The sequence below is a fragment of the Ochotona princeps genome, chromosome 2 (genome assembly GCF_030435755.1).
Source record: "Ochotona princeps isolate mOchPri1 chromosome 2, mOchPri1.hap1, whole genome shotgun sequence".
Taxonomy (NCBI): domain Eukaryota; kingdom Metazoa; phylum Chordata; class Mammalia; order Lagomorpha; family Ochotonidae; genus Ochotona; species Ochotona princeps.
In genome coordinates, this window is record NC_080833.1 from 100,101,235 (window position 1) to 100,125,582 (window position 24,348).

The 24,348-nt window shown below is 41.6% G+C and overlaps 1 protein-coding gene across 1 annotated transcript in view; it reads left to right on the top strand.

Annotated features, from left to right (window-relative positions):
• Positions 1 to 747: 747 nt before the first annotated feature.
• MAN1A2 (mannosidase alpha class 1A member 2) overlaps positions 748 to 24,348 on the top strand; it is a 160,258-nt gene continuing 136,657 nt past the window's right edge. Inside the window, exon 1 of the mRNA XM_058660113.1 lies at positions 748 to 1,642. Within this exon, the coding sequence (XP_058516096.1) occupies positions 1,341 to 1,642 (302 nt within the window). The 5' untranslated portion in view covers positions 748 to 1,340. The remainder of the gene's footprint in view (positions 1,643 to 24,348) is intronic.

Below are 24,348 nucleotides of genomic sequence, written 5' to 3' on the forward strand. Positions count from 1 at the left end.
CGGCAGGCCGGCCCGGGGCCCCGTCCGTGTCCCCGCCCCCCGCCCCCCACCCCGATTCCTCTCAGGCGTGCGCCCAACGGGTTCGGCCTTGCAGCTGTTTGTGTGCTGTGTGGGAACGAAGAGGACCCGGCCGCAGCCCCGCGCCGCGCACGAGTGCTGCCGTCTTTAACCGAGGCGGCCCTGCCCGCCGCCCGAGCGAGGGAGAGAGCCGGGGCGGCGCGGCGGAGGGTCCCCCGCGGCCGCAGGCAGGAAGGAGCCGACCTCTGGCCGCCGGAGGCGCGGCTGCGCCGGGGGCCGCTCGCCTTCCCGGAGCCGAACGAGGAATGCACCACAGGCGCCTGCCCCTGCCTCTGGAACCGAGGGCCGTGGCTCGGCTTGTCCCCACGCCGCCAAGGCGCCGGGGCTCGGCCACTGCAGCCAGGCGCGGCAGGAGGAGCGCCGGCCTCGGTCCGAGAGGCGACGCCGGGCTTCACTGAGCCGGCCGCGGCGAGGAGGAGGAGCCGCCTGGCCTCCCCTCCCCCTGCACACGCCGGGGCTTCTCAGTGGCCGCCCGAGGAGGAAGTTCCGCTCCCTGACAGACCCGTGCGGTAGCAACAGCGGCGGCCGTTGGTGTGCAGGGGACTCAGGTATTTCGGACACGATCGCCCTTCGCGCCGCTCGTCGAGGGGGGCAGCGGAAGAGCCCGCCTGGCGTCGGGAGCCTGGTCGAGGCGGCGTGGGCGAGCGCGGCCGGCCGGGAGCACCTTCCTGCCACTCCACGCCGCGCGGCTGCTGGGTCCCCGCCGCCTCGGCGGAGACCTTCCTCCGTCTCCGCAGACTTCCGAGAAAACCCATTATTTCTACCCACGAAGGTTAGGAGATTCTGGAAGAGAAGCGTCAGGGGAACATCCAGGGATCCTTCTCTTCCAACACGTCGGATCTCGCCAGGCTCCTTTTCGGGCGGGGGGTGCTGGGGTGAGGGACCCCATTCCAGCATCTCCGTGGGGTGTAGGAATGGAGGAACCCACCTTGGAGCTTATCAGCAGTGTGGCTTGCCTGGTCTTCCCTTAGGAATGAAGAGGAGACTTGAGATACCACGACGAGGTGCGGACAGCCGAATGGCCGGGAAGCTATCGCAGGACGTAAACTAGAGATCGTTGGAGGCGGTCGCGCAGGTTTCCGAATGTAATTGAAAGAGGTGTCCCTTTTGAAAAGCACAAATATCCTTTAAGAGAAGAGAGATCGAATCTTTCTCCCCGCCACCCCCATTTCTTTGGCCAAAATTGTGCAAACAGTTGGATGTGTTGTGCACTTTGTCTAAGATGAGAACTTGATGCGGTATTCCGTCCCAGAGCCTAAAGGATGACTGCCCCAGCCCTGCTGCCCCTGTCTGGACGTCGGATACCGCCTCTGAGCCTGGGGCCGCCCTCCTTCCCGCATCACAGGGCTACCTTACGACTCTCGGAGAAGTTCATCCTGCTCCTTATTCTTAGTGCCTTCATCACCCTGTGTTTTGGGGCATTCTTCTTCCTGCCAGACTCTTCGAAACACAAACGCTTTGATCTGGGGTTAGAAGATGTGTTAATTCCTCACGTAGATTCCGGCAAAGGGGCTAAGAACTCTGGAGTCTTCCTGATCCATGGACCCGATCAACACCGGCACAGGTTGGTTTATTGGAGAAGTTCTGGTGACTGCATTCTGGTGCTCATTCAGATCTGTTGCCGTTTGTTGTATGTGTTTTGGCGTGAAGATGTTTTGTTTTGAGTGCTCTTAGTGGTGTTTCTGGTTGAGAACTGGGTGAGCAGAGTCCCACCTCAGCTTGGGCTGCTGTCTCTTACGTAGGAGGGACATTGATGGTTGGCGTTGTCCGACGCGGACAGTGAGAATGGAGAGATGAGAACCTCAGGAGTGACCCACGCTGCACTTGGGTCTGGTTAGGACCGCGTGGCACCCAGCAGCTGTGCTACCACCAACCAGAGTCAACACCCTGAGGCATGCCAGCTCCCCTGGCTTGGCGCTGCTAAAGGGCAGTCATTCCTCTACCTTGTTATTTAAGCTTCAGGTGAATCTTAGTTTTTTAGGATGACAGAGAGCAGATTGTACCTGTGATTCTTAACAAGTCAGAATGTCCTTGATGCATGCTGTCTTCATGGGATGTGCCTCAGTTTCCTGTTCATTACCAGTTTAACATATCATTAAACCCCAAGTTATCTCACTTTAGGGTCTTATGTATACAAGACTCAGATATTTAAAAATTTAATTATACACCAGTTTTTTTTTTTTTTTAGGGTGAATATGGATCACATGTAACAACTGTTAGACTTTGATTCGAGTGAGCTCTTGGCAAGGATTAGCGATTAAAACAGAGCTTTAGCTACAATTCCTGTACAACATGTATGCATTTTTGCTCTGAATATCTTGGGAAAGTAATTACTTTTCTCAGATGAAGCATCTTTCGCTATTTTTAGAACAGTTCTGGGATTTGTGAAAAATTATGTGCTTGAGTTCAGTTTTCAACCGCTGTTAGTTTTGAGCTAGTATCAAGCTTTGAAGGCATGGTAATCGGAACCAGTGTTTCCTTTTCTTTCAGCCTGGTTCATTACTTGATAGTTCTTTGACTTTGGGCTGAACCTTAGGGATTAGTTACTTCTAATATTGTTGGTACTCTTATCTGTGACTAAGTTAATTTGAATTTTATTTGCCATTTTCAGCTCACCTTTTCTTTTGGATGTATTTCTTCAGTTGTTCCATTTACTTTTGGTGGCTCCCAGGAAAATCTGCTGTCTATGAAATGTTATTTAAACATTAGCACTTATAGTGCTGTGAAAATCCTTCTTTAAAACCCTTACTTCCAATTTGTGTAAATTGTGATGAAAATTTGAAAAGAAATGTGTTAAGACTGACTTCAGAGCTCTTGGACAGCAGTTGTGCATTAACACTAGTGCAGTGAGAGCCATAAACTAAGCAGTTTTCTCTGTGTTTTGTGTGGTCTAAAGTTTTTTAAAAAATGGCCTAATTCTATTTTAAAAACATTTACACATAGAAAAATTTGCAGCAATGAAAACGTAAAATTTGGGGGAAAACAGGTAGATGCATTTTATTTATGTTTTTTAAAATTTACTTAGTTCACTCAAACAAGAATTGTTAAATTTATGTAGCTTGTGAATAGATAGGAATGAGTGTTTTTGCCATCGTCTGGGACCCTGATTGTGAAGTGAGAGATAGGTTATTGAGCTGATAGCAAGGGGTAGTGAATGGGAATGGGTCACATGCTGAGTTTTGGATATTGAAAGTCTGGATAGGAAGTGCTAACAGGTGAGAATTTATTATAATCTATTTGGGTCTTGAATTTTAGAAAGTGAAAACTCACTAGAGTTCAGATAGTGAAAGGTCCCTGTTTTACATCTTTGCGTCTTTCTATAGTTCTGGCAACTTATATGTTAATTGTTGCTGGTTACTGTATAAGTATCTGAACTCATAGTTTATAATGATAAAGAATCTTTTATTTTGAGCAAGGAAATATATTTTAACTTTAATATGTGGAAGCAAAAATACCAAATTAATCGATCTGCTAACACTTAAAACTAATTCAGAGGCAGCATTTTAACAGCATTAGTATTAAAAGCATACCTATTTGAGGTATAAGTCAAAAAATTTTTTAAACTTAAAAAATGCAAATTCACAATTTTATCTTAATTTGGCATGTGTGTGGAAGGGCACAGTTCAGAAAACTTTAATTGATAAGTAATCAAAGTTCTTAGAGATAATTAATGAATTTGGTGTTTCTCATTTATTTATATGTTTATTGTAAAAGCTTATTTTAATTTTTATTTGAAAGGCAAAGTTACAGAGAGAAGAGATAGAGATCCTCCATCTGCTGGTTCATTCCCCAGAGCTGGGCCAGGAGCTTCTTCCGGGCCTCACATGTGGGTGCAGAGGCCTGAGGACTTAAGTCAGACTGCTGCTTTGCTACGCCCCAAGCAGAGGGCTGGATTTGAAATGGAGCAGCTTGGATTGGAACTGGCGTCCACATGGGATGACAGCACCACAAGTGGAGGATTAGCTTGCTATTCCACTGTCTAGGCCCCTTGGCGATCCTTCCTTCCTTCCTTCCTTCCTTCCTTCCTTCCTTCCTTCCTTCCTTCCTTCCTTCCTTTCTCTTTCTTCCTTCCCTCCTTCCTGATTCATTCTTTCTTTCTCTTTCTTTTTTTTCTTTCTTCCTTCCTTCCTGATTCTTTCTTTCTTTCTTTCTTTCTTTCTTTCTTTCTTTCTTTCTTTCTTTCTTTCTTTCTCTCTCTCTCTCTCTCTCTCTCTCTCTCTCCCTTCCTTCCTTCCTGATTCATTCATTCTTTCTTTCTTTCTTTCTTTCTTTCTTTCTTTCTTTCTTTCTTTCTTTCTTTCTCTCTCTCTCTCTCTCTCTCTCTCTCTCTCTCTCTCTTTCTTTCTTTCTTTCTTTCTTTCTTTCCCTTTCCTTCCTTCTCGTTTTTCTTTTCTTTCTTTTCTTTCATGGTACGGTTCCTTAGGCTCAGGGATGTCCCCTTCCATCCTTCTTCCACTCCCCACCCCCCACTGATTTCCCCTATATTGTAACAGCAGTTGAGAACCTCAGCAACAATCACAAGTCTGTCATCTATTTAAGTGTATCCTGACATTGTAGGTATAGAAAATGGTGTAAAGTCAAGCATTCTAATGTAAGGATATCTTTAAAAGTTTCATTGGAAATCCATCTTTTACAGAATTAGAGATACATTGCTTATATATCTCTATTTCTTGGTATACTTGCCTCCATTATACAGATCCTCTAGATAAATATATGTATGTACATCTATGTGTGAATATATATATGTGTGTGTGTGTGTGTGTATTTTGCATTTTGCATGTAGGTTTTGTTGGCATAGATGTGAGGAGAAAGGTACCCTACCTCACTGTTAGTGGGACTGTAGGCTAGTACAAGCACTATGTAAGTCAATGTGGAGAGTGCTAAGAGAATTGAAAACCGATCTGCTGTTTGACCCAGTTGTCCCACTTCTGAGAATATATCCTAAGGAGGTGAAATCTGTATATGAGAAAGTTGTGTTTTTTTAAATGGATCAGTTTAGTGTAGTACTTTGGTGTTTCCCAGGTATGGAATCAAGCTATATGGATTCATGCCCCTCACTATACTATTGATTAGATGTGTAATCTTGAGCAAATTTTTAAACTCTGTGCCAGAGTTACTTGCTTTGTGTGGTGGTGATATCCTCTTTGCAGGTTGTTATATTGAAAGAGGCAGTGATATACAAAACATCAGCGTAGTTCCTAGCATTTAATAGTTATCAATAGATATTATCTTGTTGTTACTAGTAATTATAACTGAGTATTTCAATTTTGCTTTTACTTTGTTTTAAATACATCCTATGTTTCTGAAAAGGTGCATATCCCAGAATCTTACTATTTAAATGGGAACATTTCATAACTAAACTAGTTACTTATAGATGTGTATTTCGTGCCAACTGGTTTAGGTCCTGCTTTTTGGAGTTCTGCATCTGAGGACAGTAATGAGTATTAAATAAATAATTCTGTTTTTGATGTAATGGATGTAAGGGAGCATTCAGTGCTATCATTGCACATAATGGGGCGAGCTTACCTGTGGACTGTTAACAGGGAGGGGCAGTGGAAGCAGGGAAGTTTTCCTTGATGAAGTGATGACTCAGACTTGGAGTGAATAAGAAATGGGCAAGTGATGTGGAGATGGGAAAAAGTGGTCAAAGGAAGGACACAACATGTTTGAGTGTTCTAATGTAAAGCAGCTTGGTATCATTGAGGCTCTGAGAATTGCTTATTATGGGTAACGTAGAGAATGGCTGTGTAGTTCTAGGGAATGAAACCACATGAGAGGTCAGATTTGGCCCACGTACCAATGCTGCAAGTCTGGATTAGCTGCCAGCATTCACATATCAAGTGATTTCACATCAAAGTCTGGATTTCTGATTTCTCTGAAAAATTAGAGGGTTTAGCCAAATTACATCTCTTTTCAGATGCTTAATTGGTAGGTGGAAGCTGGTAACAGCAATTTTTTTTTTAGGAGGGGCATGTACTTTCCATTTTGTGACATCCAGTTAAAGTGCCATATAAATAAATAACCATGAATGAGTATTTAATTTGTTTGTAAATTTGCAGTCCATATACAGGGTGCTGGGGAGTTTGTAGGTTAGTATGTTGGCCTTTATTCCAAGTATTATGGAAAGTTGTTGAAGGAGTTTAATAAAAGCAAGTGAATAACATCATCATCTTGTATTTTTAAGATTGTGAATTATCATTTCTGTTGCAGTGATTATTTACTGGGTGCAGGAGAGCAGGAGGGTAACCAGTCAGGGCAGTCTAAATCACTAGACCACTGAGAGTGGAGAAGGAGATGAATTATTGAAGAAAAGGAGCCAATTCAAGATCAGATGTTAAAGAGGGGGTTCGTGTTGTGGTGTGGCAGGTTAAGCCTCTGATTTTGAGAGTGGCAGCTTCTTGATAACGCACCTGGTAAGGAAATGAGTAACACTTCAAATGCTTGGGGCCCTGCTTCAGGTCTAGGAGACCAGACTGGTGTGTGTCCCGGGGGAGATGGTCCTGGCTTCTGCCTGGTCCAGCTGTGGCAGTTGCATCCATTTGGGGGTTGAACAAGTAGACAAAAGATACTCTGTTTTTCTGTCTCACTCTTTAACCTCTTCTTCCCTTTCTGCCTCCCTACTCCACTCACTCACTCACTCTGTGTTGCTTTGCTTTTTGATTAAGTAAATAAATCTGCAGAAAAAGAGTTGTTAAACCATTAAGTTTCATAGAAGTGGTGATTGTTTTGTTATGGTGGGTTGGGGCCTAAAGTAGAAGGAGGAAAGAGTCAATGGTCATGGATTATTAAGGAACATACAACTATATTTAATTAATGCTTTAAATGTATATAATTGAAGTTACGTAAATCTAGTCTGTTTTTAAAAGGAAACCAGTATGTTCCTTTCTATTAAGTAGTTTATGAATAATCCAGAGTTTTCAAATAACACACATTTGAATGATTGCAGTATAAAAAGCATAGTTTGGTGTTTGTTACAGTCATTTTTAGCATGTGTGATTCTTTTCAAAGTGATGTATTTGTTCACTTGAAAGGCAAAGTTATAGGGAGAGACACAGAGAGATCTTCCATCCATTGATTCTGTCCTGAAATGGTCTCAGCTGCCAGAGCTGGGCAGGTCTAAAGCCAGGAGCCTCCTCCAGGCCTTCCATGTGAGTGCTGCGGCCCGAATACCTGGGCCATTCTCTGCTGCCTTCCTGGTACACTGGCAGGGTGCTGGATTCAGAGTAAGCAGCTAGATCCTGAAGTGACGCAATTATGGGCTGCCATCCATGTAGGCGGCTTTACTTGCTGCACTACAGTGTGGGCCCTTCATCTGTGGCTTTAAAGTTTGTAAAACAGGCATTGTTTATACACTGAATGTTGTTATAATATGGACTAATATAGAGAATGTATGTTTGTTATTCACATATATAATAAATTTAGATAGTTATAAAATTTACATGCAACTTTCTTTATTTTTTATTTTATTATTTTTTTAAAAAGATTTATTTATTTTATTACAAAGTCAGATATACAGAGAGGAGGAGAGACAGAGAGGAAGATCTTCCGTCTGATGATTCACTCCCCAAGTGAGCCGCCAGGAACCAGGAACCTCTTCTGGGTCTCCCTCGCGGGTGCAGGGTCCCAATGCATTGGGCCGTCCTGGACTGCTTTCCCAGGCCACAAGCAGGGAGCTGGATGGGAAGTGGAGCTGCTGGGATTAGAACTGGCGCCGATACGGGATCCTGGGGTTTTTAAGGTAAGGACTTTAGCCGCCAGGCCACGCCGCCGGGCCTGCAACTTTCTTTAATTTTGTAAATTGAATTTCATTTTCTATAATGAGCTTTGTGTTTATTTCATTTTAAATGTTTATTTATTTGAGTAGCTGACAAGTTACATATCCCAGTAGGAATTTTGTTAGTTTCAGCTGAATACTTGGGTTTCCTCAATAGAAAGAGTAGACTTTAGAGCCGGAAGGACCTAACGTTCGTTGCTTGTTGATTCTACGTACCACACACAATCACTTTGAACCTGTGCTGGTCAGTATGGTAGCTCCTAGATACAAAATTAGTGCACTTGAAATGTGGCTAATACAGACCTTTAGTGAGAGTTTCTCAAGTTCTTCATATTATGATTGGTGTGTTTGGCTTGATTTGGTATAACTTCTTATTAAAAGAATAGAGATTTAGAATCTCACCATCATAATTTTTTTCATTTTTATTATATTTTTGACAATCTTTACTTAGTTAATTATGGTAAAAAAAAGGTTCAAGGGCTATAGGAAAGTGGGTAAGACTATTATTTCCATATTGTTTCCTTCATGTATCTGAGGTAAAGGGGGATATTGAGGGAGAAGCCCCATGCAGTTTCCCACCCACCCCAGGTCCCGGATGTGAGGCATGCTCTGAGATACCTGCTCAAGTGGTTTTGATAGTTCAACAGTCATGAATTGCTGCCAATCTCGCCACTCCAAGCACGATGAGGTCGCTGAAGAATCCACTGAAGGAATCTCACCATCATGATTTGATTTTATTCCTATATCTTCTCATCTCTTTTATTCCTATTTTTCCCTAATCCTGTGTGTTTCTTTTTTATGTTAAAGTTTTGTTTATTTTTATTGGAAAGGCAGATCAGATTTATGGAGAGAAGGATAGACATAGAGATCTTTCAACTGCTGGTTCACTGGCCGGAGCTGAGCCAATCCAAAGCCAGGAGCCAGGAGTCAGGAGCTTCTTCTGGGTCTCCCACATGGGTGTAGGTTCCTAAGGCTTCGGACCATCCTCCAGTGCCTTCCCAGGCCATAAATAGGGAGCTGCTTGGGAAGAGGAGCAGCAAGGTTATGATTTGGCACCTATATAGGATCCCAGTGCTTGCAAGGTGAGGATTTAGCCATTGAGCCATTGCATCTGACCCAATCCTGTGTTTTTTATTTACGACTTTTTGCTTCTGTTTGGGGATGGTCACCTTGTGTTATCCTTTAATAAGTCTACAGGATGGTCTGTTTTTCTTGTCATATATTTCCCCCAGGGTCTCTTCCTTTTACTTAGATGTGAATTACGTCAAATACGTTTACTCTTGACATTGGTCGACAACAGATTGGTGTAGCTGCCTTTGTTTGGTTTTTGTGTATGTACCTATTGAGGAGTACCGTCTCCAGTGCTGTAATTGGAGCAGCAGTTGGTCTGAACAGCCCTCAATCATGTCCTCTATTCTATGGATAGTAGTATCTCCTGTAGGGTCAGTTGTGTTGGAGCAGGTTTTTATGCTGTTTCCAGATTCAGTTGGTAGTGTGGACAGTCATAGAGTGTTTTTATGTTGTCCCTCACTACCCAGGTGCAGTTATTCATTTCATGTATATGAAAGTATTTTGAAAACTTTGTGAAATTAGGATTAAAAAATTTTATTGTTGTGCAAACTAATTTGAAATACCAATACTTTTGTTGCATAGATTCTTCAAGAGTTACTCTCTGACAGACTGTATTGGTGGTTAGATAACAAGAAAGCAGGACAGGGCTGTGTGGAAAGAGAATTTGAATAATGCTGTGACTGCACAGAGGTCTCATTTTGTCATTGGGAAAAAGCTTTGAGATGAGGTACAATTGAGCTAGGGTAGTAGGATGGGCGTTTTTTGTTTGTGAAATAAAGTTGGATCTGTACAATCTGTAGTTATCAGTGAAGTGTTCTTTGTCCTGTACAATCTGGGTATAGTATCAGTGAAACATTGTTCTGGATCTTGGCATTAATTTCTTATTTTTTTCTGATTGTCAAGTATTTTATCATTTTCTGTGCCTTTGGAAAGTATTGTAGTGATTTTGAAAGGAAGTGCGTTTGGACACTGCTCCCCAGATGACTTGCTAAACTTTGATCTGAAACAAACTAAGAGTGATTTTGCTTTTGTTAGTTTAGCATAATAGTATCACTCAACATAGCGATATGTTTTGTATTCTTTTCAGAATTGGTGTGGCATGGTTGAAAGAATGCCAGGGTGTGTAAGTCTTGCTTTTCATGTTGGTTAGTGAGTGTTGGAGGTTTCAGGAAATGACTTACTATACAATGTCCATAATGGGTGAATAATATCTATTGGATGTAGTTAAATGTCTCAGGGATATAAAATCTGTTCAAATATTGTTTTGTTTATTTGCTCTAAAAGCTATAATAGCCTTTACACAATTTCCTTTAGGTTTTAAAATTATTTTTAGAAAGATTCATTTTTATTTGAAAGATTTACAGAAGCGACACACAGAGAGAAAAATACCTTCCATCCTCTGGCTCACTCCCCAAATGGCTGCAATGGCCAGAGCTGGGTTGGTCTGAAGCCAGAAGCTAGGAGTTTCTTTTGAATCTCCCTTTTGCATACAGGGTCCCAAGAACTTGGGACATCCTCTACTGTTCTTCCAGGCCATAAACAGGGAACTGAATGGGAACTGGAGCAGCTGGGACATGAACTGGAACCCATATGGGGTGCTGGTGCTTGCAGACAGAGGAGTAGCTTAATGAGCCATTGCACCAGCCTCTCCAGTAGGTTTTATAAGAAGAGTTATGAGGCTATGAAATGTTATTTTCTCTTACTTATTTATATATTTTGGAGCTTTCTTATTAAAATATCAAACTCACATCTCAGATTATTTCTTACAAAATATTAATACAGATTTATATAGATTATATAGCCTCCATAACAATGAGTTTAAAATTTTATCTTCTATCATGACTATTATTTTCATTTAATGGTATTGTCTAATAAGGGTTTTCGACATTCAGAGTTCTGGATATATTTTACTAAGAACAGCTGAGATAAAGCAGATCCACATACAGACTACTACTTTCTTTGCTTCCTGCCATCAGGTAGTTTCTCCTGTTTTAGTCTTTCTGATGCACTACTTGCTCATGGTCACATATAGTCGTTTGTTTGTCTGCCCTGGTAGAACATGGGATCCTTGTTCTACAAATGACTGTGGTTTTTTTTTTTTTTAATCTTTGTGTCTCCAATGCTTGACTTAATAAAAATATACTCATGTCTGTTGAATAAATGTTGTTCATGGCAAAATGACAGATTCCACAAGATAAGCTCTAAATATAATGCAACATGAGATCTTAAAGTGAGAAAGGTACAACTTTTTTGTTTTAAGATTTATTTATTTTTATTGGAAAGGCAGATATTCAGAGAGGAGGAGAAACAGAGAAGAAGATCTTCCGTCCAATGGTTCACTCCCCAAGTGACCGCAATGGCTGGAGTTGAGCCAATCCGAAGCCAGGAGCCAGGAGCTCTTCCAGGTCTCCCACGTGGGAGCAGGGTCCCAATGCATTGGGCCATCCTCAACTGCTTTCCCAGGCTACAAGCAGGGAGTTGGATGGGAAGTGGGGCTGCCGGGATTAGAACTGGCGCCCATATGGGATTCTGGCACATGCAAGGTGAGGACCTTAACCACTATCGTGCCAGGCCCATGAAAGGTACAACTTTTAATAAAGAAATTTTATAAAAAAATTAATGAATGGCAGTAATTCATAGGGTTATACTTCAAATGCACACACTCCCCCAAAATATCTATGACATTGTTTGCACACCTCCGAATTGAATTCCTCATCCTTCAGGAGAAAAGGAAGAAAGTAATGGAGAATAAGTGATGAGTATTTTTATATATTTAATCTTCTTTAATCTTCATATCATATCTGTAAATTAGGTAGTAGTAATCTCATTTTTATGGATATGGATACTGTAAAGTATATAACATGCCTAAAGCTTGAAATTGACCACAGAAAAGCTAAGTATCTATTAGAAATCAACAGTGAATGATAAATGAATCTATTTTTAACCAGACAGATGTTCACTATTATTTGAAAATTTTTTAAAAATACTATAGTTTCTGGTTTGAGCTAATCACAGATTGCTTGGCTAAAAGAATTTTGCTGCTTTAGTTTTCTCTAATTGTGCTAGTTGTGCCAGAAAAGTTTATTTTAATGCCATTATATTTTTGTAGGAACCTTTTTCTGGTGGAAAATGGATGTATTGAAGTCTGTGCTGAAGATTTATTTTCAGATTAGGTTTTGGGACTTATCATAAAGAAACATCTTCTAAGGGCATTCTTTTCAATAATCTGTCTTAGTATTTTGTGTGATTCAGAAATTAAGTATTGTATATTTATAAGAACATTGGGATCAATGTTATGAGATAGGGACTCTAGATTTAGTGTTGTCTTTAGCTGTTGAAATGTATTCAGATTAACTTCTCTGCGTGCTTGATGTCCTCATCTATGAGGGAGTTGATTGAATCATGCTTTCCAGCTCATGCATATGAAATACAAGCAATTTTTATGAAATAGAGAACTAAAGAATGTGCAGTAATTTAGTTCAAACATCACAGTTACTGTGCAGATAAAATGTGTTCTGCTAACTAGGAATTAATATTTTATGTGTAAAATTGTTTTAAAAAAATTCTAGGAATAAGAAATGTTTGTTTATATATTATTATATGATTATTTGAGTAATGAAATCTATACCAGATTAAAAACTGAAAACAAATGAAATGACCATTTTAATGCTCTCATGTTTCTTATTAACATGAGAGAATAATTTGTTGAGATTGTATATGCTAGTCTGAAGACATATATTTACAGATTATCTCCAGGTAATATTTTTGAGCCCAGTTAATAATCATACCTCTATACTTGTTATCTAAGATGGTGGGATAGATTCCATGGAAAACAGGGTTCTTAAGTAATTGCGGCCTCAGATCTGTGAAAGCTCTTTCTATTCCATGAGATAAATTTTCTTTGATTTAAGACTATAATTTCCTAACCATAATATTAAAAGGTATCACTGAGAAGTCTATTTTCAACATTTTAAAAATAACTTTTGGGACATATCATACACTTAATTTTTGAAAGATGAGAAGATGAGGTAATCTACCAACTACAAAGAGCAACACATGTATTTTTCTTTTTAACTTTTAGATATTTACAAAGCAACCTCTATTATTTATGTAGTCCTTTTGACCTCTCCCTAATGACAGTAATATAACTAAAAATATTCCTGATTTCATCAACTTATTTATTTGTTTATCATTATTATTATTATTTTTTAGCTCTATGTCTTTGTTAAAAGAGCATGAGGTAGATACCATACTTCCTAGCTGAGAGCTGAGGTACTGGCCAGGAAGGTGGGGGGGGGTGGACGTTGTTGAGGCCAGAAGGGCTAAGGCGTTCAGTTTCTGGGGGCCAGAGGGGCCCAGTGGTGGGTTTTCAGACTTGGTGGCCTAGTTCTTCAAGCCAGAGTTTAAGATGATAGGGGAACTAGGTAGTGTTGCCTGGCCTGGAATCTTCTGGCCACCTTGCTTTATCTGCCTAGATTATCCACTGGTCCTGATTCTGTTCATTGGGTTCTGTGTCTCCATCTTGACCACACCATCATCAGTTACTGTTGCCATTCATCCTGTCGGAGTTCTGCATGTACTCATCTGAATCCTCTTCACTGTTCTCACTGTCTTCTTCATCTTGTTCCTCACAGTCCTAGTGCTCTGAGGCTGGCCTGCTAACAGGTACCCGGGTATCTGTAACTGTGATGCTTTGGAGTAGGCCGGGTGCTCTGTTTCTGCTGCCTCAGCTCTGTTTTCCCTCAATGCATAATCATCTGATAGGAATCACAGTGTCACATGGGGGAAGCATGAGAGAAAGAAGATGGACATAGCTCCTGAGTTTGGGTCTTGGACTTACTGCTTACATGCTGTTTGATTTTGGCTTACTTGCTAACCTGTTTGGGCCTTAGTTCTCTCCTTGTGCTGGAAGACAGGAGCACCATGTTCTATAATTCAGCAAGTGTTTTTGACTACTTATGATATACTGACTATTTTGCTAAGCATTGGGATTTATAGAGAATATTAGTGAAGATTAATTTTTTAAAAGATTTATATTTATTTTAAAAGACAAAGTTACAGAGAGAACAAGAGACAGGGATACAAGTCTTCTATCTGCTGGTTCACCCCTGAAACACCTGCAATGGCCAGAGCTAAGCCAATGTGAAGCCGGGAACTTCTTCCAGGTTTTCCATGTGGGTTCAGGGGTCCAAGAAGGACTTGAGCAATCCTCTGTATTCTGAGGCTGTAAGCAGAGAGCTGGATTGGAAGTAGAGAAGCCAGGGCTTGAACCGGTTGCCATATGGGGTGCAGGTGCTTCTGCTGCTGGCAGAAGCTTAGCCTACTCTGTGTACTATGGAAAAATTCAAATGTTAATGTTACTTTTTTTCCATTTTTTATTATACTTTTGACAATCTTTACATAGTTAATTTGGGTAAAAAGGTTCAAGGGCTATTGGAAAGTGGGTAAGAATATTATTTCCACATTGTTTCCTTCATGTATTTGAGGTAAAGGGGGATTTTAAGGGAGAAGCCCCACCCAGTCTCCCACCCACCCCAGGGCCTTGATGTGGGGCATGCTCCGAGGCGCTTGCTCAAGTGGTTTTGATAGTTCAACAGTCATGAATTGCTGCCAATCTCGCTATTCTAAGCTCGATGAGGTCGTTGAAGAATCCACTGATTGACTTAGTCCATTATAGAGTCTTCGCTTGCCCTGTATTTCGCTGCCAACATATAGCTGAGATGGTTAATTGACTTGTTCTGTCTTCTGTCTTTTCATGGTTAGGGTTCTGAGTCCAGCAGTTCAGTTGGGGAGATCCCCAAAGAGACTTTGTCTGAGGTGTTCCCAGACCAGATTCTTGTATGTACTAGCAAGTACAGGGCCTGGTACAGTCCATTGCCCTAATCAGCTGGTGGTTGCAATTGCAGGGTTGGTTCTGTTTTCAGTCCTATCTTCCACTGGAACCAATGGGTGTTGCAGTCCAGCCTGGTTCTGCCCAGCACACACTCGGTCCTCACATAAACCATGGGAGCTGCAGTCTAGTTGGAGTGACCCACAATAACCCCTACCAGGCCTGCCCCCTATCCTGGTTTGCCAGTATGTGCAGCAGACTAGTCCAGTCTGTCCCACATCCCATTCAGCTCTCATACATGTCAATGGACATTGAAACCTAGTTCAACCCAATGAGCCTGACTATCCAGCTCACGTGCATGATGTTGGATGCCTCTCTGTCTAGCCACCCCAGCCCCCGTCCTAGTTTTCGTGCCCTCCCATGATAGTGGTAACCCAAGAGGGAGGAGCCCACTCTTTCCCTTCTAGGCCACTCCCACTCCCGGATCATGGTGGTTCTGCAGTTTAACTTGACAGAATTAGCCCCCTGTGGCAGCATCTGCCAGTTGATAACTGCGGCAAAACCCAACCAACCCTTACCCACTCTGATTTATGGTTGCACCAGTAGGAACAGTCAGCCCAGCCTGACTTTTCCCTGATCTAGCTCACATGAGGCACACAGGTGTTGAAACCCTACCTAGTCTGGTCTACACCCATCCCAGTTCACGCTCTCCAACGGGAGTAGCTATCCAGCAGGGGAGCACCCCCGTATTCCCCCTGCCGGCTCTGCCCCCTCCCTTCCTGGTTCTCACGTGTGCTGGTTGGTTGCCGTGGTCACATCCGGTACAGGTAACCTCACCTTGGCATTCCATAATGTGCACAGGTTTTTTTGTCACAACTGAAGCTGGCTCAACCCACACTCTGGTCTGGTGCTCGGATTTGCCAGTGGATGATGTGAACTGATTCAGCCTGGTCTGCCCCTAACCCATGCCAAATGTATGCCAGTGGGAAATTTTCCATGGCCTTTCTGGGCTGTTTCCTTTCATGCTTCTTGCGCTTACCTGCTGGGTCCCTGTCCTGCCAGAGGAGTTGCCCAGGCACCTCCATCTGAACCTCTCCCAATGTCAGCTTTTGCGCAAACCAGGGGGTCTATGAGCCAGCCCTACTTAGTTCACCTACTGTCCTAGCAGGAACAGTGGTTTTTCCTGACTGGCCTTCAACCCAATCTGGTTCTTGCTGTTGGATGTTTCAGCCCAGCCATGGTTCATCCATACCCACATACAGCTCACACATGGCTCAGTAAGGGCTTAGACCTAGCCTAGTCCATCCCACATCTACCCTGGTCCTCCAGAGCACCAGATGGTGTTGGAGTCTAGCCCAGCTTGGTGTGTCCAGTCCCAGTCCACACTTGTGCTAAGTGAGACTACAACCATATCCTGATGAACGCAGCCCCCATTTCCATTCCCACCTGCCTTTTGGTGGGAACCTCCACCTAGCTAGGGTGTCCCATTAGCTCCCCAACCGGGCCTGTTTCCAGCCATAGATTGCACACATGCTAGTGGTTACTCTGACTCAGCTTGGCAGAGCCCCTCACCTTTTCTGGCCCTTGCCTTAGACACTATGGCTTAGCATCCCTGGCTCACGCAGACCAGTAGGTGCAAGAGCCTAGCTCGGCATGACCTGTGCTCCATCCTGATTTTTAATTTTGCTTGTGAGCTAAGGTTTGTTTAGTCCTGCCCAGTCCACCCCGTTCCATTACCAATCCACACATTAGCCAGCTATTGGAGCTACTTTGCCCAGCTTGTCTGACCCCCAGGTCTGGACCATGTGTTCACCAGCGGGAGCTATGGCTCGCCAGGGGAGTTTCCCAAGTTCCTCCACTTGACCCACTCCCGGACCCAGTTCTCATTGGGTTTTAGGCCAGTGTTTTAGGCCAGTGTCCGGCATTGTCTAGCCTTCCATTTGGCCTTGTATGAGCTGGTGAATGTTGCAGCTCGGCCCACCCCACACCCTATTCAGGATGCATATTCGGGTGATGCTGCCTTGACAAGTCCAGACTGTTGTGGGTTCCTTTACCTGTGATTGATGGCAGGCTCCTTGGTCACACCTAGCTTAGTCCATCACCCCTTCAACTCTTGAGTTAACCAGTGGGGCTAGTATTTCCACGGGGTTTGCCCCACACATCCCCCACAGAATCTACCTTCGGATCTACCCTTGGTTCTCTCGTGTGCTACTTAATGTCATGTCCCTGTCTAATATGACCCGTTTCCTGATCCATCAACATGTCAAATAATAGGATATGATCCTGCTAGACAAGCCCCAGACCTTAGCTTTTGCATGGACTGATGTTCGACAATTATAAGCACTACACAGTATTTAAAGGAGTTTGGTATATCAGTCTTATCCATAAAGATCATCTGGTCCCTCTCCTCCAACCTACTAGGTCTCATTATTCTCGCTAACCTTCAAAGGAAAAGTTACTCTGTCATTGGGATTCTTTAGGATTGATTGACATCCCAGAAGTACAGTGGGCTTGACATGGAGATACCTAAGCAGCAATTCAAAGCCCCCAAACCCCAGAGCAGGCCACCGGGTGCCCAGGGACAGGTCACCGCGTGGACGCGGTGGCTGGAATCGGGGCTCCGAGCTTGGACACAATCCCGGCCTGGCACCCACCAGCAGTCAACAGGCTGCTGGTAGTTTAAATCCCCAGGTCCCAAACTTGCCCCTCCCTAATCCCGTCCTCTGTGCCATGATGGTGGCCGGTGGGGCCTGGGCCCGCCCAGTCCTCCAAACCTCCCCCTTCAGTGTACTCACTGTGAAGGGAGCAGTCTCAGCCCGGGTACAGGTCACTGCGTGGACGAGATGGCTGGAATCAGGGCTCCGAGCATGGAGATGATCCCGGCCTGGCACCCATCATAATGTTACATTTTTTTAAAAAAGTATTTATTTGTGCCTGGGTGGTATTTATTCGAGCCTGGGTGTGCACAGATTTGCTTACAAACTAACTGGTTTGCTCCCCAAATGGCTACAACAGCCAGGTCTGGACCAGGCCAAGGTCAAAAGTCTGAATGTTCCACATGGGTAGCAGAAACCCAAGTGTTGAGCTGATTTCTTAGATGCCTTAACAGGGAGCTGAGCAAGAGGTGGAGTAGCCGTCCTAGCTTGAACTGGCACTGAGATGTGGGTATAGCAAATGGCAGTAGCTTAACTAGCTATACCAACAATGCTGGCCCCCTTAACATCATTCTTAGAGAACATACTAATATTTTTGGGGTTATCTGGTGATCATAGAGGTAGCCTTGGCTTTGACTTGCTCTCTTGGTATATGCTAATGATTAGGTTATAATTTTTTTAAAATTCTGTTAAGTTCTGGCTTTTCCCCATTTCTGCTTTTTGCTAGTGTGCATTTATGGTGCAAGCATCAGTTTATCTGGAAATAACAGGTAAATATTCTGAAAGTTTTTTGATCAGGAATTAAACCTTGACATCTGAAAAAAATTCCCACAATTGTATTGAATTGAAATCTGCCACAATGGTATATGTTTATATATTAAGCAATTTGCATATAGCTATTGTTATATCTGTATGTTTATGAAGTTAAATGTACATACATAACTTTTTTTCAATTATGTTTCAGTAAAGTAACAGCTGATACAAAATTTGTATGTGTATTATTTAGTGTTTATGTTTATTAATGAAGCCATTAAATAAACATTTACCTTTCATTTACTGTTTAAAGATTGGAAATGTCTAGGGTAGGCTAAAATTGAGCAGCTGGCTTCCATGGTAAACTGTTGGTATAAATATATATTAATGGAATTTTCATGAAGCAAAATTTAGTTATACCAAGTAATTTTAAGTGCATTTTCTTTGATTCAGCAATTTTAGGAGCTTATCCTTGGGAAATTGTCACGTCATTGCACAAAGAGGAATGCTTAAGATGTCCCCTGAAGCTATGACATGATGTAAATGATTCAAATGTCTGTCACTCGGGGATTAGTTAAGTAAATGTTATATCCCAATGTATGCAATCCTTTTGTTCTTAATTCCTATAGATTTTTCTGGCTACTCCCAATAATTTCATGGCTTATAAAAGTGTGTTTTGGTATCTCATAGATAAATTTTTTGGTGTCTTTAAAAAAAATTATTATTATTATTTTTTAGTTTGCAAGGCAGCTTAGTAGGAGAGGAGACAGAGAGAGATAATCTTTCATCTGCTGGGCACTCCAAATGGCCGCAGCAGCCAGAGCTGGGCCAGTCTGAGGCCAGGAGCCTGGAGCTTCTTCCAGGTCTCCCATACCTGTGCAGGGTCTCAAGGCTTTGGGCCATCTTCCACTGCTTTCCCAGGCCATAAGCAGGGGGCTGGAAGGGAAGTGGACCAGCTGGGATACAAACTGGTACCTATATGGGATCCCAGCACGTGCAAGGCAAGAATTTAGTCACTGATCCATTGTGCTGGACCCAGATAAGATTTTTGAAATATGTTTATTTGCAAGGCAGAACAACAGAGAAAGAGAAAAGTAGGAAGGAGGAAAGGAGAAGACAGGAGGGGAGGGGTAGGGAAAGGAGGGGCAGAATCTTCGATCCTCTGGTTTACTCCTCAAATGGCTGTATTTGCTGTACTTGGCTCAAGTACTTGGACAGTGGGTTCAACTGAATTATTTTATATGTGGATCTCTCGTTTCAGTAACACTTGTTGAAGAAACTCTTTTTCCTGTTGAATGGTTGAAAATTTCTTGTTGAATAATCATGTGTACCTGGTTTTACTTGTGAATTTTCACTTCTGTCTCATTTGTTCATAAGGCTGTCCTTGTGCCTATATAAATGGTTTTGATTATTATAGGTATTAGTTGTGAACTGGAAATACAGTGAAGTGTGAATGTTCCAATTTTTTGTTTTTTTCCTACTAATAATTAGGGTTTTTGGGACCACTGGCAGTTGCTTATGAATTTGAGGGTAGGGTTTTCAATATTTACGAAGACAGTTGTTAGAATTTTGGTAGAAATTACACTGAATCTGTAGACCACTGTGGATACTATTGTCATATTAATGGTGTTCTTCAGGGGGCATTTCTCTGTTATTTAGGTCTTTAAGATTTTTTTTTAATTTTTAGTAGTATCTGTATTTTCTCATGTACAATTGTTTCACCTCCTTCCTTAAATTTATTTCTAGGCATTTATTCTATTTATTCCTCTGTAGTATATGGTAATGTGATATTTCTGGTATATAGAAACAGCTGAGTTTTGAGTATTTATCTTATGCCTTGCAGTTTCTCTGAATTTATTTATTAGCTCTAGTAGTCATTTTGTGTGTCTTTCAGCATTTTCTATATACATGGAATTATGTTGTCTCCAAATAGTTTGTTTCATGTTTGCATACTTTTTCTTGTGCTTGCCTAAGTACTCTGGCTAGAACTTAGCACAGTGTTGAATGACACTAGAACAAAACAGGCATCTGTTATTCTGATTTTAGGGGGAAAGCTTTCAGTTTTCTATCATTTAATATGTTGTGAACTATGGATTTTTCATAAGTATGCTTTTTCGCATTCAGGAGATTCCCTGCTACTCTTAGTTTAATGAGCATATTTTTTATGAAAGGGTGTTGAGTTTAATTGCTTTTTTGCATTGGTGGAGATGATCGTGTGTTTTGTTCCTTTCATTCCATTTATGTGATGGTAGTACATTGGTTGATTTTTTATTACACTGAACCATCCCTGTATTTCCAGGATAAAGTCCACTTGCTTATTATGTATAATATGTTATGTTTTTAGGTTCAGTTTGCTAATATTTTGTTGAGGATTTTCTTATTATCTTTATTAAGGATGTTGCACTTATAACTTGTCTTATAACTGTTTCTGTTGTCTTTTTTATAATACCAACCTCCTAGAATTAGCTAGGACGTGTCCCTTCCTCTTTTCAGAGGACTTTGAGAAGGTTTGGTGTTAATTCTTGAACTGTGTGTTGGAATCCACTAAAGAAGTCGTGTGGTCCTGCTCCTTGCAGGATTGATGGTTTGTCCTCTCCCCAGGTGAAGATCTCACCTCACAGATCAGTAGGAAGGCCTCTTCTCAGCGTGACTCAGACAAGTTGTGTTAGAGTATGCTCAGCTCAGGAGACCTGGTCCTGCGTGTGAGCGAGTGTCTTGCTAAAAGCCCACAACTCCTCCCAGATTCCTCAGAGAGCTTTCTGAGTAGCTAGTAGGGGATAGCAGTCATGGGCTGAACCCTGTCTTTTGTTGTGATCTTTGTCCTCTGTGTAACTTGGTGGCTAAAATATGTAGGTGCAGCCTTTCTCTATTTCTCTCTGGTGTTGGTGTTTCAGTTATGCGTTGGTTGAAATTCTTACCAAGCATTGTGAGGGGGTGAGCAATACCTTGTGTTTAGATCACGCTCCCAGCATATTTTTCTTATTTGCATTACAAACAATTATAGGAGAGGAATCATGAATACAGACAGTTGAAACCAGTTGTAAAGCAAGCAAAAAAGGCATTTATTGGAAAGATATTGGGTGGTTTTTCAGAATTGGCATAAAGTATGGAGAACTGCGTGTAGAAAATAGTCAAGCATTAAATGATGCCAGCTCCTCAGAACTGTGGTTGAGGTGAAGTGACAGAGAAGGTCGGGGCTGTGAGTGCTGCCCATTGGTGAGCACTGCTTATGGCATTGCTTTTGTTGTCAGAGTGCTTTCTTAAATTGAGTAATGGTTGTGAGATTTATGAAGAACCATGAGATAAAATGGAAGATGCTGGATCGTGATCACATCTGAGTAGAGTGTTGAAGAATGAGCATGAACTTAATCAGAGCAGGACAGGAATAAAGGAGATTCCAGGAGAAAGTTGCCATGGGCATAGTCTGAATGGTGTGAAATTCCAGAATACTTTTAGAGAATGGTCTAAAACTAGATCAGGGGCTGGCATTGTGGTATAGTGGGTTAAGCTGCTTCCTGTAATTCTGGCATTCCATATTGGAGTGCCAGTATGAGTCCTAGCTCTTCCACCTCTGCTCCAGCTTCCTACCAGTGAGCTGCAGATGATGACCCGAGTATGTGGGTCCCTCCCACCTATGTGGGAGCTTTCAGTGAAGTTCTGAGCTCCTGGCTTGGACCTGTCTCAGTCCCTGGCAACTGTAGTCAATTGGGAAGTGAACCACTGAATAGAAGTTTTCAGGCTCTCCCCATCTCTGTGTCCTTATACCTTTCAAATAAAAATCATTTAAGGAATCAAAATGGGAGGCACATGGGATAATCTTCTGGGTGACAGGGAGTGACGGATATTAATGAAGGCTGGATCCTTGGTTTATTAAATAGAGATTACTTCTTATGTTAGAAATGTAGATTCCATTATTTAGGAACAGAAGTTAAGTAGTTAGTTTTTACATTTTAATAGATTATAGTACATAGCTATTAGAGTTGTAAAAGCATGAAGGAAGCAGCATTGCCAGTCTTTAATAAATTTCTAGCCTAAAGAGGTAGAGAGAAGAACTGTTATTGATCATTTCAGGAAACATTAATTGCTAGTTGCTAGTGGCTTAAAAATAGGGAAAAATATGCCAATACCCCAGAGTGCACCTGCCTCATTAGTACAAGAGAGACATTGCTCATAAGTCAAGGCATTTGACATTTAACTGTAAAGTATAGATGCTATTTATATTTTACAGCTGAGAAGACTGGTTTATTTACTTTTTCCCAGCTAACATAGTTTTCAAGTTTCTCTGGCCATAAAGATTATGTAAGCAGAGTGGTCAGATGTTTATAGGTTTGTAGACTATAATGTAGGCTTTATTATATAAGGTTTTTTGCATAAAGTTTATTATACATAGTTTTAATTATTATTTTATTAGACTTTTGAAATTCAGAAAACATTTCAGAAATCTTCATTGTTATTCTTAGGGTATCTTACCACCTTTGGGTTTCAGATTGGAACCATTCTTTCTCTCTTTTTTTTTTAAAGATTTATTTATTTTTATTACAAAGTCAGATATACAGGGAGGAAAGAGAGGAAGATCTTCCGTCCGATGATTCACTCCCCAAGTGACCGCAATGGCTGGTGCTATGCCAATCCGAAGCCGGGAACCAGGAACCTCTTCCGGGTCTCCCACACGGGTGCAGGGTCCCAAAGCTTTGGGCCGTCCTTGACTGCTTTCCCAGGCCACAAGCAGGGAGCTGGATGGGAAGTGGAGCTGGCGGGATTAGAACTGGCGTCCATATGGGATCCCGGGGCTTTCAAGGCGAGGACTTTAGCTGCTAGGCCATGCTGCCGGGCCCCAGAACTATTCTTTTTCAGAGTAATTTTGAGAAGATTATTTCCACTGTCAGTTGCATACAATGTTATATCATGTGTATGTTTTTGTTGTTCCTCTGCCATTAGTGCAGCAGAAAATGATTTTGCTTTCTTCCTTCAGTAGCCTTTGCACCTTTGTTGAAAATAAGTTCCTCATTTCTGTATAGTTTTTGTGCTATTTTGTTTTTATTATCTTAATGCTAATGCTGATAGTATACTATTTTGATTACTGTAGCATATAATAGAAAATCTTGAAATTGAGTGGTATAAGTCTTCCAATTTAGTTTCTATTCTTTAAAGTTGTTTGGCTGCTCTTGGTCCTTGATATTTCTATACAAATTAAAGTTGGTTTTTTAGTTTTTCTAAAAACTGCTGAGAATTCACTTGGGATTGCATTAAATGTGTAAGTCAATTTGATGACAATTGACATTTTTATAATATTGTGTGTGTGGGCATGTGAGGGAGGGAGAGAAGAAACAGGTGCAGAGAGAATTTCCATCTGCTGGCTTATTGCCTGAACATTCAGAAGCCTGGAACTCAGTCCAGGTCTAACACATGGGTGGCAAAGACCAAACCACCTGAGTCTTAATTTGCTGCTTCTGTGAGTGTGTGTTAGCAGGGGCAGAGCTAGGATTTGAACCCAAGGAATGCCAGTGTCAGATGTGGGCATCTGAAGTGGTGTATTAATCACTGTACTAAATGCCGGCTGCAATATTCACTCTTGATTCATTATTGTAGTAATCATGACATGTCTTTTTCACTTATTTGGATTTCTTATTATTTCTTTCAGCAGTTTTTCATCTTTCACTTCTTACTCAAATTTGTTACTAAAATAATTATATTTGTATGCTTCTGCAAGTGGCATTTACAAAATTTTGTTTTTATTCTTAATCAGTACTTCAAAATATATCATGTTTATTAATATTGAGCTGTTATTCAGCATTCTTGTAAACTATATTTTGCTTCTTTGTTTTTTGGGAAGTTTTCATAGGAATTTAATATAATCATGCTGTCTGTGATTGCTTCTTTTATCTGTGTGCTTTTTTTGTTCTTGTTGTTTTGCATTGGCTAGCATCTCTACTGTGTTGTTGAATAGAAGTGGTGAAAGTGGATGCCCTTGTCTTGTTCTTGATCTTATTGGGAAAACATTGTCTGATATCCTTAAGTGTGATGTCAGCAATAGGTTTCTCATGGATGCACTTCTCAGATTAGAAAACTCCTCTGCATTTCTAGTTTTTTGAGAATTTTTGTCAATAATTTATAGTAGATTTTTATCAAAATTTTAATTGTATCTATCGAGAAGATCCTATAACCATTTTTATTGTGTTAATACAATA